This window comes from Pungitius pungitius, chromosome 9, assembly GCF_949316345.1.
Source record: "Pungitius pungitius chromosome 9, fPunPun2.1, whole genome shotgun sequence".
NCBI lineage: Eukaryota > Metazoa > Chordata > Actinopteri > Perciformes > Gasterosteidae > Pungitius > Pungitius pungitius.
The window spans coordinates 18,959,120-18,974,285 of NC_084908.1; the positions used below are offsets into that span (position 1 = coordinate 18,959,120).

General features: G+C 52.3%; 2 protein-coding genes across 6 annotated transcripts in view; both read left to right on the plus strand.

Moving 5' to 3' along the window:
• Nucleotides 1-8,083, plus strand: part of ttbk1a (tau tubulin kinase 1a) — a 28,618-nt gene extending 20,535 nt beyond the window's left edge. For 3 of the 4 annotated variants that reach the window (XM_062564450.1, XM_062564449.1, XM_062564448.1), the window contains exons 15-16: nt 5,066-6,564; nt 6,661-8,083. In XM_062564450.1, the coding sequence (XP_062420434.1) occupies nt 5,066-6,564; nt 6,661-7,087 (1,926 nt within the window). In that variant the 3' untranslated portion in view covers nt 7,088-8,083. The remainder of the gene's footprint in view (nt 1-5,065; nt 6,565-6,660) is intronic. The other variant, XR_009956909.1, reaches the window with a different exon arrangement.
• Nucleotides 8,084-8,603: 520 nt separating this feature from the next.
• On the plus strand, nt 8,604-14,457 carry pex6 (peroxisomal biogenesis factor 6). Of its 2 annotated transcripts, none has more exons than XM_037471883.2 (18): nt 8,604-9,282; nt 9,420-10,025; nt 10,253-10,410; nt 10,497-10,580; nt 10,650-10,752; nt 10,850-10,983; nt 11,068-11,170; nt 11,252-11,454; nt 11,544-11,730; nt 11,954-12,030; nt 12,143-12,260; nt 12,382-12,587; nt 12,748-12,809; nt 12,978-13,086; nt 13,303-13,419; nt 13,714-13,791; nt 13,929-14,068; nt 14,171-14,457. In XM_037471883.2, the coding sequence occupies exons 1-18, from the start codon at nt 8,767-8,769 to the stop codon at nt 14,311-14,313; spliced, it is 3,144 nt and encodes a 1,047-aa protein (XP_037327780.2). In that variant the 5' UTR covers nt 8,604-8,766; the 3' UTR covers nt 14,314-14,457. The 2 variants fall into 2 exon arrangements, with proteins under 2 accessions (XP_037327780.2, XP_037327779.2); XM_037471882.2 differs by having other exon boundaries at nt 8,605-9,282; nt 11,065-11,170.
• The last annotated feature ends 709 nt before the right edge of the window (nt 14,458-15,166 follow it).

The window sequence follows — 15,166 nt, forward strand, 5'->3', positions numbered from 1 at the left end:
GGCGTGAGGCCGCCGAGGGACTGTTAAGCTTCACAGTGTTTGTGCGTTTTTGAGTTACACTGATTCTACCCTGCTTGAATGGAGGAGCGATCGTCGAGGAATGCAGGTCGTCCCGGCGGTCTTTTTCTTTTTTTTATTTTGCACCGAGACTTTGTAGCGTGCGTATTCACCGCGTCCACCCATCAACTCACCGCCTCGCCGACCACGGAACCAGTGACCCCCGACGTCTCGCTCTGATTCATTAAATGTTTTGTGTGACGAAGAGAAGTGTGAGTTTTCTCTGTGGAAAAAAAAAAAAAAAAAAAAGGTGGGATGACTTTGGTATCTAAACTCAGCCCGTGAGACTGTTGGCGTGCTCGGTCGCCGGGCGGAAGTACGGTGGCCGGCGAGTGCAAATGTTTCAAAGGAAAATAGAAGACGCAGCAACGTTTTATATGAGGAAAAAAAAGTGAATAGAAAGTGACATTTCATAAAACAACATTTCACTAAATCTCTAAAAACTCAACAACAATAGAGCTGAAAACTAATGAAAGGTCATCACAGTACTCATTTTGTATAAATGTTTCACAAAACACTAAAAACAACAAAAAAACGAAACAAATTGACATTACGTAACACACGTTAATTAAAAATAACAAAAAAAATGTTTTTCCAAAAAAACCTCATAAATAACAAAAATAACCCTTTTCATCTGACAGTTTTCTTGCTGAATGTTCTAACGATGGGCAGCAGAGACGCCTCTTTGTTCAAGGTGAACCTCATAAACGTCGCGGTTGAAAAGGTTCACAAACCCAACGCTTAGGTTTTTTTCGGGGTCCTCGCGTCAGTGTTTTTTGGGGGATTCACTTGTTGCAGCTGTGGTGATTATTTTATCTGCAGATTATGACCTCAGTGTCTCTTCGTTTTAGGAATACGCCCCACCCCCCCCAGTGACCTCAATTGACATACCATTTTCCTCAGACATTCATGCTCCCCAGAGGATAAAAAAACCTCGTATTTAGGCGATCGACACCCGATTGGACGGATTCTGATGGACTTTGCGTCCAATGATTCGAAGTACTACGACCAAACCGCTGCTGAACTTTGGGTTTGGTGCTAATCACCAAAACGTTATCAATGGAACTCATGAGGTGAGCGTGCTGAACATTCCACCCGCTCAACACCTAGCATTAGCGATAGCGTAGTCGTTGTTAGCACGTTAGCATGCTAACGAACGCCTTTGGCAGAGAGCTGCCGACTCTGCAGTGATCAGCTCATCTATAGATAAGAAGAGTTCAGTATTGATGGTGGGGGTCTCTTGGTGTTTCTCTGGATGAAAAGATTCTGTACATCCTGCTCCGTTAAAAGCACTTTATTAAAACTCATAATGTCACGATAATGAGCTCACCAACACTTTGTGAAAAACCGAAGCTGCTCAGCGCCCCACGAGTTTGTCGTCTCACGTCGTTCCACGTTTGTCGCGTTTCAGTTAAATCCAGATCTTCCAGAGGACGACGTAGAGGATGGATAATCGGAAATGCAATCAATACCATTGTTTTTTTCCTTTTTTCTGCTGTAGGAGACGTTGTAAGACAACGACCTAAAGGACATCGTATGTTTAGGCTTCTCGTGTTGGTTGCGCGATAGTGTTTTCTGGGCAGTTGTTTGTGTTTTTTTAAAAAGGAGGCCGATTTGTTCGTGTTTTGGGGGTTTTTTGCGTGGGTTTTTTTACCGGTTCCTGGCATGTTGTGTGTTTGGATCACCGTCTGATCTCCATTGTGCTTCCTCTTCCATCACATGTTCTCGAACCGCAGAACTCCTGTTGCACTTTATCACTTAGTCGATTGAAGAGAGGAGGGGGGTGGGGGGGGGGGGTTCGCTTTGTATGGATGCAAAACACCGATGCAATAAGTGAAATGTGGGAGGTCACAAGAAAGAGATTTTAATTAAATTAAAACGATCAAATAAAGCACCAATGTGATTCGAGCCGAGTGACCGATGGGAAACGAGCTACCTTTAAGTTCTCCATTTTCAAAGTTCCTCGAAAACTTCTCAAAAGGACGTTTTTTTGTGTTTGTGTGTGACTTTGTTGAGGAAGAAAAAAACAACCGGTTAAATTCATGAGCCTTTGAGTGTTTCACTCACCTCTGGATGGTTTGCATCTTCTGGAGCGGAGGAATTGTAGAAAACTAAATGAACGCTGTAGTTTCAAAACGTCCACAAACTGTCATGGTCTGTAATCACCATCTAAATGGTGTCTGCACACTTTTAACGCCCGAGGCGGCCATTTTGTCCCTTCCTCCATGTGTTTCAAGGGCTACGTTATTCAGTAAATATGCACCGCCTACCGTTCCGTTGACGACCCTCCGCTTTGCTTTCATGCTGCTTTCACGCCGACCCCGGGGGGGGGGGGGAACGTCTCGCCTGTTTTCTTTTTATCTTTATATTTAGCGTAGCGTTAATAGTACAACCACTTGGAAGAATGTATGAAGTGGACCAGCTGCTAACTTTATTTTGCACGCCCCGGCAAAATGATCCACCTACCGTACAAGATTGTCACTGGTAAATGTCGGCGTTCTGCCCCGCGTGGAGTCCGAGGCCCCGGGCGGGTAGAACGGCGCTGAAACGGGATCATGAAGAAGGGAAATGGGGAAAAAAAAGACGATGCACAGCACTCTTTGCATGACATCTACTGTCTGTACCACACGCACCTCTGACTGTAAAATGACAAACACTGTACTGTATTTACAACAAACACACAGTGAATTATACACCGTCTGACTGGAAAAAAACAAAACAAAAAACGCCTGTGATTTCTTTTGTAAATAATTGTGACGGCGAAGGAGGCGCGATGCTCGCGGGTCGGCGCCGAGGAGGAGGACGAGATGCAGATGGAGCCTTTCTGATCGTCACATCTTTAACCTTTACGCCATGTTTTGCGTGTTAGTTGAGGCGGTGACGATGCTTTTACAACCTCTTCACATTGTATGTTTTATGAGTCGACAGTGGATGAAATGTTTTTGCCGTAGCATTTGATTCAGAGACTTCCTTTAACAGTCGGCAAAGACCTGTTAAATTGATTTGTTCTAAGCTTAAAAGAGCCTGTCAGGTTAATGGACCCATGTTAAACTTATTCATTCGGTTTAAGGAATGATGGTCAAAAGACCCGTGATCTCAAAAAGGGTTGAAATTGTCCTCCAAACGTTTTAAAATTACTTCTATTATTCATTCAATAAAGCTCAGTTTTTCAACAAATCAAAATATGGCCAAACTCCCAAAACAAAGCGGTCAGTTGTGTTTTGTTGGACAAACGTTCTCAACGCGATGATCAAACTGAAAACATTGATTTTTGTTTGTTTTCAGTTGATTTCAGTGAATATTTAACTGTAAAAGAATGAATAGTTCAAATAGATGAGTGCGTATTTAGAACTGTCAAAAGTCTCGAGTCACAAACATTTTCACCGTCTGCCACAAAGAATATTTACCTCATGAATCACAAACTAGAATAACATACATGTAAAAAAAAAAAACTTTATTATGCTCCTTCACTTCCATTTTATTGCACATTTGATGTTAGTGCTGATTGTGAAGGAATAACAGGGTTATGATGAATGTCTGCAGAGGGAACGAGCTGCATTGTGTCTGCAGAAAGGAACTTACGTCTCCGTGTCCGTTTCGTCAATCACGTCAGTTTAAAACCAGTCAGTGACACTTTATTCTCAAAGCAACATCCACACATGTTTAAGAATTCCCTTTCAGTCGGACATTGGTAGTTTTCCTCAGAGAAGATGAAGGAGACGTCTGCGTTTCCCGTACAGAGGTGCAGGACGTGTTTAGCTTAGCTTAGCTTAGCACAAAGGCAGGAAGCAGCGAGCTGCTAGCCCAGCTAACACATTGACGTCCTGTCAGCTGGTTTTAGTCAGAACTTACGTAGCGCTGTGCTCAGTCACTGTTGCCAGGCAACAAATAGCCACAATGCTAATGGCTGCAATAGGCCACGGCGTGCCCAGAACTTCTAGCTAAGCTATAGGCTAAGCTAAGCTAAGCTAAACACATGGCGTGCCTGCTCAGCCTGCTCGTCCAGCAGAGCTGTCACGTGACTCCGAGGAGGACAAACAGATTCTTCTAAAATGTCCGGATGCTTCTTCAAAAGGTTTTTGCGATAACAGCCGAGTTTAAGTTGTCCGGGTAAAGAGGAGCTCGCGGTTCAGTTCGCTGTGGCGCTCCGTCGGTCTCTCTCACCTGTAAAATACATGTACGCGTTTCTTTCTTTTTTTTCCACTATACGATTGTACAGTACTGCTTGTATAATTTACAGGGAAAGCATGTATTTTAAACTTTTTGTAAATCCAAACAATAAAGTGTACATATATACAGAAATGTAGAAAGTGATTAGGTTTGCAGTTAATCTCTAATAGCATGATAGATAGCGGGGTTCATGTGCGCACAGGCTGTATGTTAAATCTTCATGAAGGGAAACACTTGAAACTCACCTGACATCAGACTGCGTGCTGTCTAAGGATAAACTCTGCAATGCATTTTTTTGTGCCTTTTATATCAATGTATGTAATCTAGACAATCTTGAAAAGCTTGTGTACAACCAAAATGACATTAAAATGGTTTTGGGGGCAAATACATCAGTTCACGATCGTCTTTGTTACTGGTTCGATGAACACGTGGCTCCACTGCAACAAAACCCAGGAAGCGAAACCAACAAATGTTCTTGTTTAAAGACCTCGGGAGAGGCTGGAGGCAACAAATGTACGGTGGTAGTTGATGAGGTCATTGAAATGGATTTAAATTAATCTGTATTTGAACTTGACCGTGACTATTTATGGGTTTTTACCATCTAGTTGCTTTTTTCTTCACATATTCTGAGTTACAGATGTGAGACATGTGCGTGTGAGTTCCTGGGATTGCAATTCAAAATAAAAAATGTAATTCCACCCTTCGTATGATAAGTAAATCAGCTGCTTAGGGCCTTCTGTTCATCTGTATAGTGATATGTGATATATGAGCTTCATCTGTGAACTCCTCCGTAGATTCAGTTCTAATAATAAAGCTTAATTTCTGTGTTTTTTTTCAGCTGTTGTCGCCCACGGAGCAGACCAACCCGTCGCCGCCTTCCCCGGACTACCGTACGAAGGGCCAGAGCGACGAGAAGGAGCACTTCCACATCCTCCCCCAGCTGCAGGTCAAGAGGGCCGACTTCCTCGCCGTCATGCTCACCGGCACCCTCCCCCAGCGCCGGAGCTTCGCCGCGGCGGACGAGGACGCGCAGGAGGCCGCGGGGCCGCGGGACGACGACGTCACGAAGAGCGAGTCCAACAGCGAGGCCAGTCAGAAGAGCACCGAGCGCAGCCAGGACGCCGCGCCCTCCACGCTGATGGCCGAGGACCAGAGGGGCCCGAGGGAGCACGCCTCGGCCGCCGACGCGGACCCCGACCTGGAGGACGCCTCCAAGACCCTCGTCCTCTTCTCGCCGGGAGACACTCGGAAGTCCCCCTCCGGCTGCGATCACGCTCTGGAGGCGGAGCTGGCCACGCCGTGCGCCCTGGGCTCCCGCGGCGACCACCACCTCCTGGTGGGCGAGGCCGCCCCCCCGCCCGAGCCCGCCGACGCCGGGCGCTCGTCCCCGGCTCTGCGTTCGGACCTGAGGCCGTCCACCCCCATCGCCCCCGCGTCGCCGCCCTTCACCAAGGTCGAGCGCACCTTCGTCCACATCGCGGAGACGTCGCACCTCAACGTCATGTCTTCCAACGGTCACTCGGCCCGGGAGAGCGACCGGGAGGTGTCGGCCGTCGTGAGGGCGGCGGCCGCAGAGGACGAGGCTCAGGAGCGAGGGGCGGCGCCGGAGACGCGGGAGCCCCCGGGGGAGTCTGCGCCGGAACCGGCCGGACCGGTCGGCGAAGGACCCGAGGACGGCCCGTCGGCCGCTCTGGTCCCGTCGCCTGAGCCCGTCCCGGCGGCCGCGTCGCCGGTTCTCGAACCCACAGAACCGCCGCAGGAGCCCAAGAAACCGACATCGCCCGGGGAAGAAGCCTCCGGGCCTCAATCCCCCGGATCAGAACCACCGGCCGCCACGAAACCCAGGATCCGAAGCCGAATCCCAGTGCTGGTCTCGGAGGAGGACTCGGGCTCGGAGCGGTCCTCATCCCTCTCGGCCCGGCTTCGGCTGCAGCAGCGGGCCAGGCAGCTGGACCTGGCGCGCGTGCTGGTCCAGAAGCAGCAGGGCCGCTGGATGAGGAGGAGGATGCTCTCCGGGACGTCCTCGTCCATGTCCTCCGGGGACGACGAGCGCCGCAGGGCCTCCGAAACTCTGTCCACCGCCGGCTCCGAGGAGGACACGCACACCTTGGACGAGTCCCGCAGGGGCGCCCGCCTCAAACCGACTGAGGAGCAGGGCTCCAAGGAGTGCCGGAGCAGGATCCCCAGGCCCGTCACCCCCATTAAGAGGGCGCCGGCGGTGCTCGCCACCGTCGCCGCCGCCGCCACCGCCACCGCCACCACTGCCGCCGCCGCTCCTTCCCCCCTCTCCTTGCCGGACTCCGGCGCTTCCAAAGGAGCGTCCTCCTTCGCCAACAGGTACGAATCCGTTCCTCCTGTTTTGTCGTAAGTCGATTTAATATTTCTGCTGAATTTTAAAGAAGTAACACCTCAGATTGTGTCTCTTGTCCACAGGAATCAGAAAATAGGACAGAACACTGTCAGCACTCAACGGAAACCCAAACCCGCCGCCCCCAGGTCCTCCTCCTCGTTCGCCCGTCCGTCCGGCGGCCCGTCCGGCGGCCCGTCCGGCAGCCCTCGGATGCCCCTGCGGGTCCTGTTTGGCACGCGGCGCAGCCTTAGCTCCAATCACTGCAGGACTGACAGCCCCTCCCCTCAGAGAGCGTGTCCGTCCAGGCAGCCGCTCTCGGTGCGAGCCCCGACCGTCCCGGTGCTGCCGCCCAGGACTACGACCGCCATGCGGCGCAGCGCCTCGCAGGAAGCCACCGCCCAGACCTCCTCCTCCTCCTGCGGCGCCGCGCCCGCCAGGACCAGGCCCAGAGCGGCCGGGGCAGCCAAGGGGAAGCCGCACGCCAAGGAGAAGGTGGCGCCCGCTAGATAATACAAAGAGACTCGCGAGCCGAGACGTGTTTGTGTATAATCAGTCTTCGGACAAGCTACGCCTCAAAGGTTCTCACCTGATTCCACATCAGACTGTGATCTTACAGTCTCCTCCTTCCATTACGTTAATGAACACGGACCGTGTTTGGTTTTTTTTTTTTTGTGTGTGCCAGGGACAACAACTTGCTGAACTATCTTCATGGGCTTCCAGTAATCTAGACTGACCGTCGTACAGGAGCGTCGCTGCCAAGGTCTGCTGCGCCCTCGTCGAAACCCCCGATTCAACGTGTTTCTGGAGCCGAGATATCGTGGCCTCTTAACAAAGTCCGGTTTCAGAACGCCTCACCTTCCACAGTACTCCCAGCTCGTCCACATCTATACTACTCCTCTAGTGACAGTACCCTGCTTGGTTGCATGGTGAAGTATATCACATATACAACAAATCCCTAAAAGGGAAAATAAATCTTGATTTGATATAGTTCTCCTCCTCCTATTGAGGTAAACAGGCAAAAAAAAGGACCAAATTGGGCTGGTTTGAATGGCCGGGTAATGATAATATGATAATGGATTCCTAACTATATCCTGTACTTATTATAGTCCTGAATTAAAATAAGAGTTGGATGTGAACATAAAATAAATTGCTCTGCCGCTCGCCTCCTCCTCCTCCTCCTCCTCATGGTGTGACAACGGGCATGCTTTAATCATTCTATTTTCTGGGTGTTTTTATTTTCCTTATGCTCTGAATTGTATATAATAGAACCATTTCTCATAAAGACATCTTTATTTTTTATCTTGCCAAGCAAAGTGTAAAGGCTTTCACCTTCTGTTCCGACGTGTTGGCACTCTGTTTCCTACGCATGAGAAAAACAGGGTCAACCGTGAGAGGAAGTCATACCTGCTTGGATTCTGCTGCCGGCGTGATGGTCGTTGGAGCCCGTGTTGTGTTTGTAGGGGGTCGATGGGCACTGAGCTGTGAAGTAAAAGTCTTGGTCATGTGTGTGAGCGTCTTGTCTTTCTTTTCCTCGTGGGTTTCCAGTAAAAAACCAGCGAGCCAGACCTGATCTGCATCCAGGGTTCCACACAGCCTCGAGTCCAGATGTGGTTCCGCCTCGAGTGCAATCACAACTCAAAGTAGATTGAAATGAACATGCAATAGAAATCAGCTAATAAATAAAGTCAAACAGAAGGGGGATGAGTGGCAAACGGACCACTTAAAACACCGCTAGGCTAAGCTAGTGCTAGGCTAAGCTAGTGCTAGGCTAAGCTAGCTAGAAGAGTCGCTAGTTCATTATGTTTCACCCTTCTGGCTCCAAGATGATCAAATGTGTGTAGTTTTGTTTTTAAAATAACATTAACAATTATAGAACAGTTTTCTAAAGTGATTACTTATTACTTGTAAGATTTAGTCTTTAGGAGACAAACAAACATTCATTAAAAACAACATTGTAACAACAACATTCATTAATTGCATCCATCGAGATTAATGAATTTTAAAATGTGCGATTAATTTTTTTTTTGCAACCTATTGACAGCCATAATGTAAACTAGCCTAACGAAATAAAATAATATCACATTATCTCATCATTAGTGGAAGCATTAGTACTGTGTAGTTCTCCCGGACATCCACCAGGTGGCGATGATGACGCCGGAAAGTCACAGCGGAAATGACGCAGATCCAAGATGGCGGCGCAGGTGGATTTGTGTTGTTTGGAGAGTTTCCCCCCATATCTGAGTCCTCTGGATGTTCTGATTCTACAAACGCAACTGGACTCAGTTTTCCAGAATGACACCGACCCGCCGACCGTGCTCTTCACCCCGCAGGGGCCTCCGGGCTCCGGAAGGCCGGGCATATTACTGCGCGTCCACCCGACCACCGAGGAGGAGACCGCGGGCTCCGAAGAAGGAGACTCCCCCGGAACCGAGTCCGGGACCCGGGTCCGGGTGTTCACCAGCCGCTTCTTCCTGCAGCACCACGGACTCCCCGGCTGCGCGGGGACTGTCCGGGCTCTGGAGCCCGTCCCCCTGCACAGAGTGGTGCTCGGAGCCCGCAGCAGAGAGAGCCTCCACTGGGCCGGAGCCGAGCAGTTCACCGCCGGGCTGCTGGAGCTCTGCCGCCCGGGACAGTGGCTGCTGGCCCGGCAGGGAGACCCGCTGCTGCTGCCAGGAGACCTGCTGATGGGAGAAGACCCGGGACAGGTGAGACCAGGACATCAGCGTTATATTAAAATGTCCACAGCATCGAGTCGTTTACATCCGTTTGTGTGAAAGCATGAAGTTCCCCTTGAGATGGGATCAGCTGACTCCTCCTCCTCCTCCTCCTCTTCCGTGTGCAGGTGGAGCAGCAGCTGATGGAGCTGCTGGTGTTGGAGTGCAGTCCTGTGACGCAGGGACGGATCACCGCCGACACCTCTCTGGTTCTGACGGACTGCTTGGACCCCCAGGCGCCCCCCCCTGCGCCCCCCCCGCCCTGCAGGCCCCTCGGGCTGTGCGTGTCGGACTTCGCCCACTACGCCGACGGCCTCGGCGGGGGCCGCTCCCTCCTCGACAACCGGAAGCTGCTGGGCTCGGGCTTCTCTGGCGTCCTGCAGGCGCTGGAGTGCAGGCTGGACGTGCGGGTGGCGGACGCGCGGCGGTGGCGCGGGGTCAAAGGTCCGCGGGGGGCCCCCGCCGACCCGGACTCCTGCGTGTTCGTGAGCAAACAGCTGCTCCTCCGGCTGGGGCTGTTCAACCAGGAGTGGGTGACGCTGTCGAGGCCCGGCGGGGGCGGTGGCGGGGGGGGCGTCTGCGCACAGCGGCTGGTCTCCGTGCTGGCCGTGGATCTGACGCGGGCTCCGGAGCTGCAGCGCCACGGCGAGGTCGGCTTCGTGTCCGCGACCCTGTGGTTCAACATGACGGGGGGAGACGCGGTGCCTGTGAGCGGCTGCACGCTGCGGATGAAGGTGCTCCGACGCACACAAGTAGCACCGTGGTGGTGGTGGTGATGATGATGATGATGGTGGTGGTGGTGTGTGTTCATCCCACAATCAGGGCAACAGCATGTGATTCCTCTTCATTGAGGGCAACATTTTCTTACAAGACCGGTAGACTTTTATTCTGATTTGGTAGACGGATGGATTTGAGATCTTGTCGTTGTTCCCCTGCTGACCCGCCGTGTCCGTTGTCCCAGAGGTGGAGGCCGCCCGGGCCCCGTCGCTCCGACAGCTGCAGCCGCTCTCCTTCGCCGGCGTTCGCCAGCGAGCTTCACGTCCGGCCGGTGGCGTCGCCGCTGTACGCCGGCCGCGGCCCCTACGACCAGCTGCTGTCCGATCACTTCGCCGAGCCCAGGTCCGGGGAGCGGAGACGAGGCGAGGGCGTCCACAGCGCGCCGCTCGTCCGTTTTGTAACGTGTCCGTGTGTCTCTCTCGGTGCAGACTGGTGTCGGAGGGAGACGTCCTGACCGTTCCAGCTGAAAAGCACCCGGACCTGCTGGAGAACAACAGCGAGGGGATACACAGGTACAGGTTCTTAAATCTTTCTAAGCTTTTACCTGTTAATGACGTTTGTTCTCCTTTGATCTTTGTCAGGTGTCCAGTGCTCTTCTTTAAAGTGCAGAAGGTGTGTCCATCGACAGAAGGAGGAGGAGGAGGAGCTTACCTGGCTGACAAACTGCACACCTCACTCTACATGGTGACTATTGACCTCTGACCTTTACCAGGGTGCGTATCTCTCCCAGCTGACTCCTGTGTGTGTGTGTGTGTGTGTGTGTGTGTGTGTGTGTGTCCAGCAAGCGTCCACCAGCAGCCCTGTCCCCTGCCTCTCTGTGGACGGTTCGTCTCTGTGGAGCAGCTTGTCTCCGCCGGGCCTCGTCAAGACGGTGGAGGTCCTCGCCAGCATCATCATCCCACACCTGCAGCACAGGTAACTCGCCTGTGGTGGTGGGGGGGGTGGCGGGACGGGCCGTGCGGTCATGTGACGCCGGTGTTTTGTGTGTCCTCGTAGCAGCTCCTTGTCGGGCTGCACCGCCCTCCTACACGGGCCGGCAGGAAGCGGCAAAACGACGGCGGTCAGCGCGGCGAGTCGCAGGCTGCACCTCCACCTGCTGAAGGTCTGCCGGCGGTGCTCTCACACTGTGTGTGTGTGTTTCTGTGTGTGTGCACGTTGTTGCAGTGACACTTCCTGTGTGCAGGTGGACTGCGCGAGCGCCTGCGCTGACACCCACGCCGCCGCGGAGGCGCGGCTGGCCTCGGCGTTCCAGCGGGCCGAGGCGCTGCGGCCGTGCGTCCTGCTGCTCCGCAACCTGCAGCTCCTCCTCAGGCCCCGAGGCGACGCCAAGGAGGACGGCAGGGTGCAGGCCGCGCTCTGCCGGCTGCTCCGCGGCGCCCCCGCCAGGTCGCCTCGCCGCCTCGGGCTTTTTTAAGGGGGGGGGGGAGGGAGAGAAAGCCCCGAGAGGAAGAACTGACGCGGCGTTTCTCCTTCAGTGTGGTGGTGGTGGCGACGGCCCGCAGGCCCCGGGAGCTGTCTGCAGGCGCAGTGGCGGCGTTCATCCACCAGGTGGCGCTGGAGGGCCCCGCCGAGGAGCAGCGGCGCGCCATGCTGCTCAGCCTGAGCCGGGACCTTCACCTGGGGAGGGACGTCGACCTGGAGAAACTCTCCAAACTCACGGCGGTACGTCACAGGTCAATAAGAAAAAACGCATCTTTCCACTTTACACGTCCATGTTTGTTCAGTCAAACATTTGATCATTCGACCCAAACAGATTGATCCAATCGTCACGGTGACAAACGGGTCGAAGGGTCATTCCATTTTACGCCCATCAGCTCATTTATAATCCTGTTGACCCACATTTTGCGATAATTAAAGTGCTTTCAAACCATCTCTTCCCCCTCAGGGCTTTGTTTTGGGGGATCTGAGCGCTCTGCTGGTGGAGGCCGGTCGAGCTGCCTGCAGGAGGCTGATTCACACCTGGTGAGGCAGAAGATGAAAGGAGGATAGAATCAAAGCCTCCAATGTGCATTAGCTGTTTTTTTTTTGGTCACGGTGTGAATCGGTGTCCTCCTGCTGTGTGTCTGTTGGGCAGCGGCGGCCGGCAGGAGGAGGATCTGTGCGCCAGCGGGGTGATGATCCTGAACCAGGACCTCTGCTCCGCCCTGAAGACCCTGCAGGAGGCCCAGTCCGCCGCCATCGGAGCCCCAAAGGTGAAGACTCCGCCTCCCACAGACCTCTTCTGCCTTCTAGTGGCCGCAAAGGATCTTTTTAATAACGGAATATTTCCGTCAAACTAGTTTAATTAATGTGTGTGTGTGTGTGTGCGTGCAGATCCCTGACGTGCGCTGGGAGGACGTCGGCGGTCTGCAGCAGGTGAAGAAGGAGATCCTGGACACCGTTCAGCTCCCTCTGCAGCGTCCGGAGCTCCTCTCTCTGGGACTGAGCCGCACCGGAGTTCTGCTCTACGGACCGCCGGGGACCGGGAAGACTCTGCTGGCCAAAGCCGTGGCTACGGAGTGCTCCATGACCTTCCTCAGGTGGGAGCACCTCCTTCTCCTCCCCAGCAGGAGGCTCAAGCGCTAGGGGGATATTGTCCCAGGCGGACATTTATTGTCCCTGAATCACGCCGCTGCTCAAAGCGCTGCGGGGACATTTCGTCCCGCGTGACCTTCTGCCCGCTTGTGTGTTTTTTTTTAGCGTTAAAGGTCCGGAGCTCATCAACATGTACGTGGGTCAGAGCGAAGAGAACATCAGAGAAGGTCCGTCTCCCTCTAGAGAACCATTCTGCTGTTGTTCAGCGCCTGCTCATCGTGTCTGACGTGTGTGTGTGTGTGTGTTCGCGTGCGTGCTTGTGTGCGTGCGTGTGTGTGTGTGTTCGCGTGCGTGCGTGTGTGTGTGTGTTCGCGTGCGTGTGTGTGTGTCTTCAGTGTTCAGCAGAGCGCGCTCAGCAGCTCCGTGCGTCGTCTTCTTCGATGAGCTGGACTCTCTGGCGCCCAGCAGGGGGCGCAGTGGAGACTCTGGAGGGGTGATGGACAGGTGAGTTTGGGCTTCAGGATCCTCGGTACATTGATGGAGATGTGGGTTTTTTTTTTCTTGTTTTGCTAATATATGTTTTAAAATATTTCTATTGCATAACCCCGTCATGTATCATGACGATGAACAAACCATGTGACCTTTCATTTCGCTGCTTTTCGTTCAGTTAAATTCGATCGGGTCTCATTTCTCGACGTTTGGTTTGAATCCGTCTGTCAGAGTCGTGTCTCAGCTGCTCGCCGAGCTCGACGCTTTGCAGTCGGCCGTCGGAGTCTTTGTGATCGGAGCCACGAACCGACCGGACCTGCTGGACCAATCGCTGCTGAGGCCCGGCAGGTCAGCACACACACACACACACACACACACACATACCTCTCAGTATCACTGCTGTTATAAAACAACACTTTTAGAGAAATGTCTTGTGGAAAAGTCGCATCTGAAGTAAATTAAAAATGATATTTTTACTTTTCATGAACGTTTCCATGAACCTCAGAATGTTTCACTCATTAATGTTACTGTCACGGTGACACGAGACCCGGTCCGGTCCCACGGATCGGACCTGCGCCATCGGTGCTTCCCTTTGATCCACGTCGGTAGAAGCTGAACCGTCTCTCCTTGTGTCTTCTTCAGGTTCGATAAGCTGGTCTACGTCGGCATCAACGAGGACCGAGCCTCTCAGCTGCAGGTTCTCCGGGCCGTCCTCAGAAAGTGAGCGCGGCGCCGCCTGGTGGCACCAAGTGGACGTGCACTCAGAGAGACGCTGCTGCGTGGGCGATGCTCCCCAGATGTTGTGCAGCGTCTCTCTGCTCAGAACGTGATGTAGCTCATCGTCTCGCTGTGTTCAGGTTCCAGGTGGAGCCGGCGCTGGACCTGCAGCAGGTGGTGGACCGCTGCCCCGACCACATGACCGGCGCCGACCTGTACGCCCTGTGTTCAGACGCCATGACGGCCGCCATCAAGAGGAAGATCGCCCTCATCGAGGACGGTGGGAAGACACTTCCTGTCACACGCGTCCTCGAGGATTTACTTGGTGGACGATCAGAACCAGAGATTCGTGTGTCTTAACGTGTCTCTCTCTGTCTCTCAGGTCTGGACTCGGAGGACACTCCCGTCCTCGTCTCCGCGGAGGACTTCTCTTCAGCGTTGGAGAACTTCAAGCCGTCCGTTTCCCACAAAGAGCTGCTGAGATACAAAAGCCTTCAACACAAACTCACCGCCAATAGAAACTGATGATGATGATGATGAAGGAGGAGGAGGTTTCATTTAAAGCATCAGAGAAATGACCAGTGTAAATTCTGTAAATGATGTAAACAATCTGATTTTATTTTATCTAATTTGTGAAATGTAATTTATGAATACAGATGTTAACGCTGACTTGTGTTTTTAATACCCTAAAAAAAATAGTTTAAAGGGGTCAGCGTTACACTTAGAGACAAAGTTTCCAGGTATGAAGAAGCATCAGAATGTTACGATTTGAAGAAAAACTCTCAAGACGTTAAAAGTTTCATGCAGATTTTTTTTTATCACCAGGAGAACTTAAGCATTTTGTTTTGTTCCACTAAACCCAAGTGGGCAGAGCCAGAAGAAGCTGAGACTCAAACACGGCTGTCAAAGCTGAATTCACTGCAGTCACGAGAATAGAAGATGTTCTGAAACCTCAGAAGACAAAATCACAATCTTTTTCAAATCTGAAAAACATGGAATTGTTACTAAAACAACACGAGTTTAGTTTAGTTGTCTGTTCCACACCTTGTGTCATTTTTAATAAGAATCCGTCCCAAACAAACAAGAAGCAGAGCACTTGATTTAAAGGAATCCACGGTGCTACAAAAACAAAATGAGGTCAAAATAACGTGTTTCCGTTTTATTTCAACATTTATTTAAACCATGAAATACTGAATCAAATTAGATTTTGAGCACACGTTCCCGCCGCCGTTCTCCCCAGTTTTAATTCAACTAATTAACGTTTGTGGCCTTCAGCAGCTCACAAAGAGCTCAGTGGAACGAAGCGATAATCCATCAAATGAAGCCGTCTCCATCCGCTGAACGGTGATGATCGACATGTTCCTCCGAGGTGGAACGA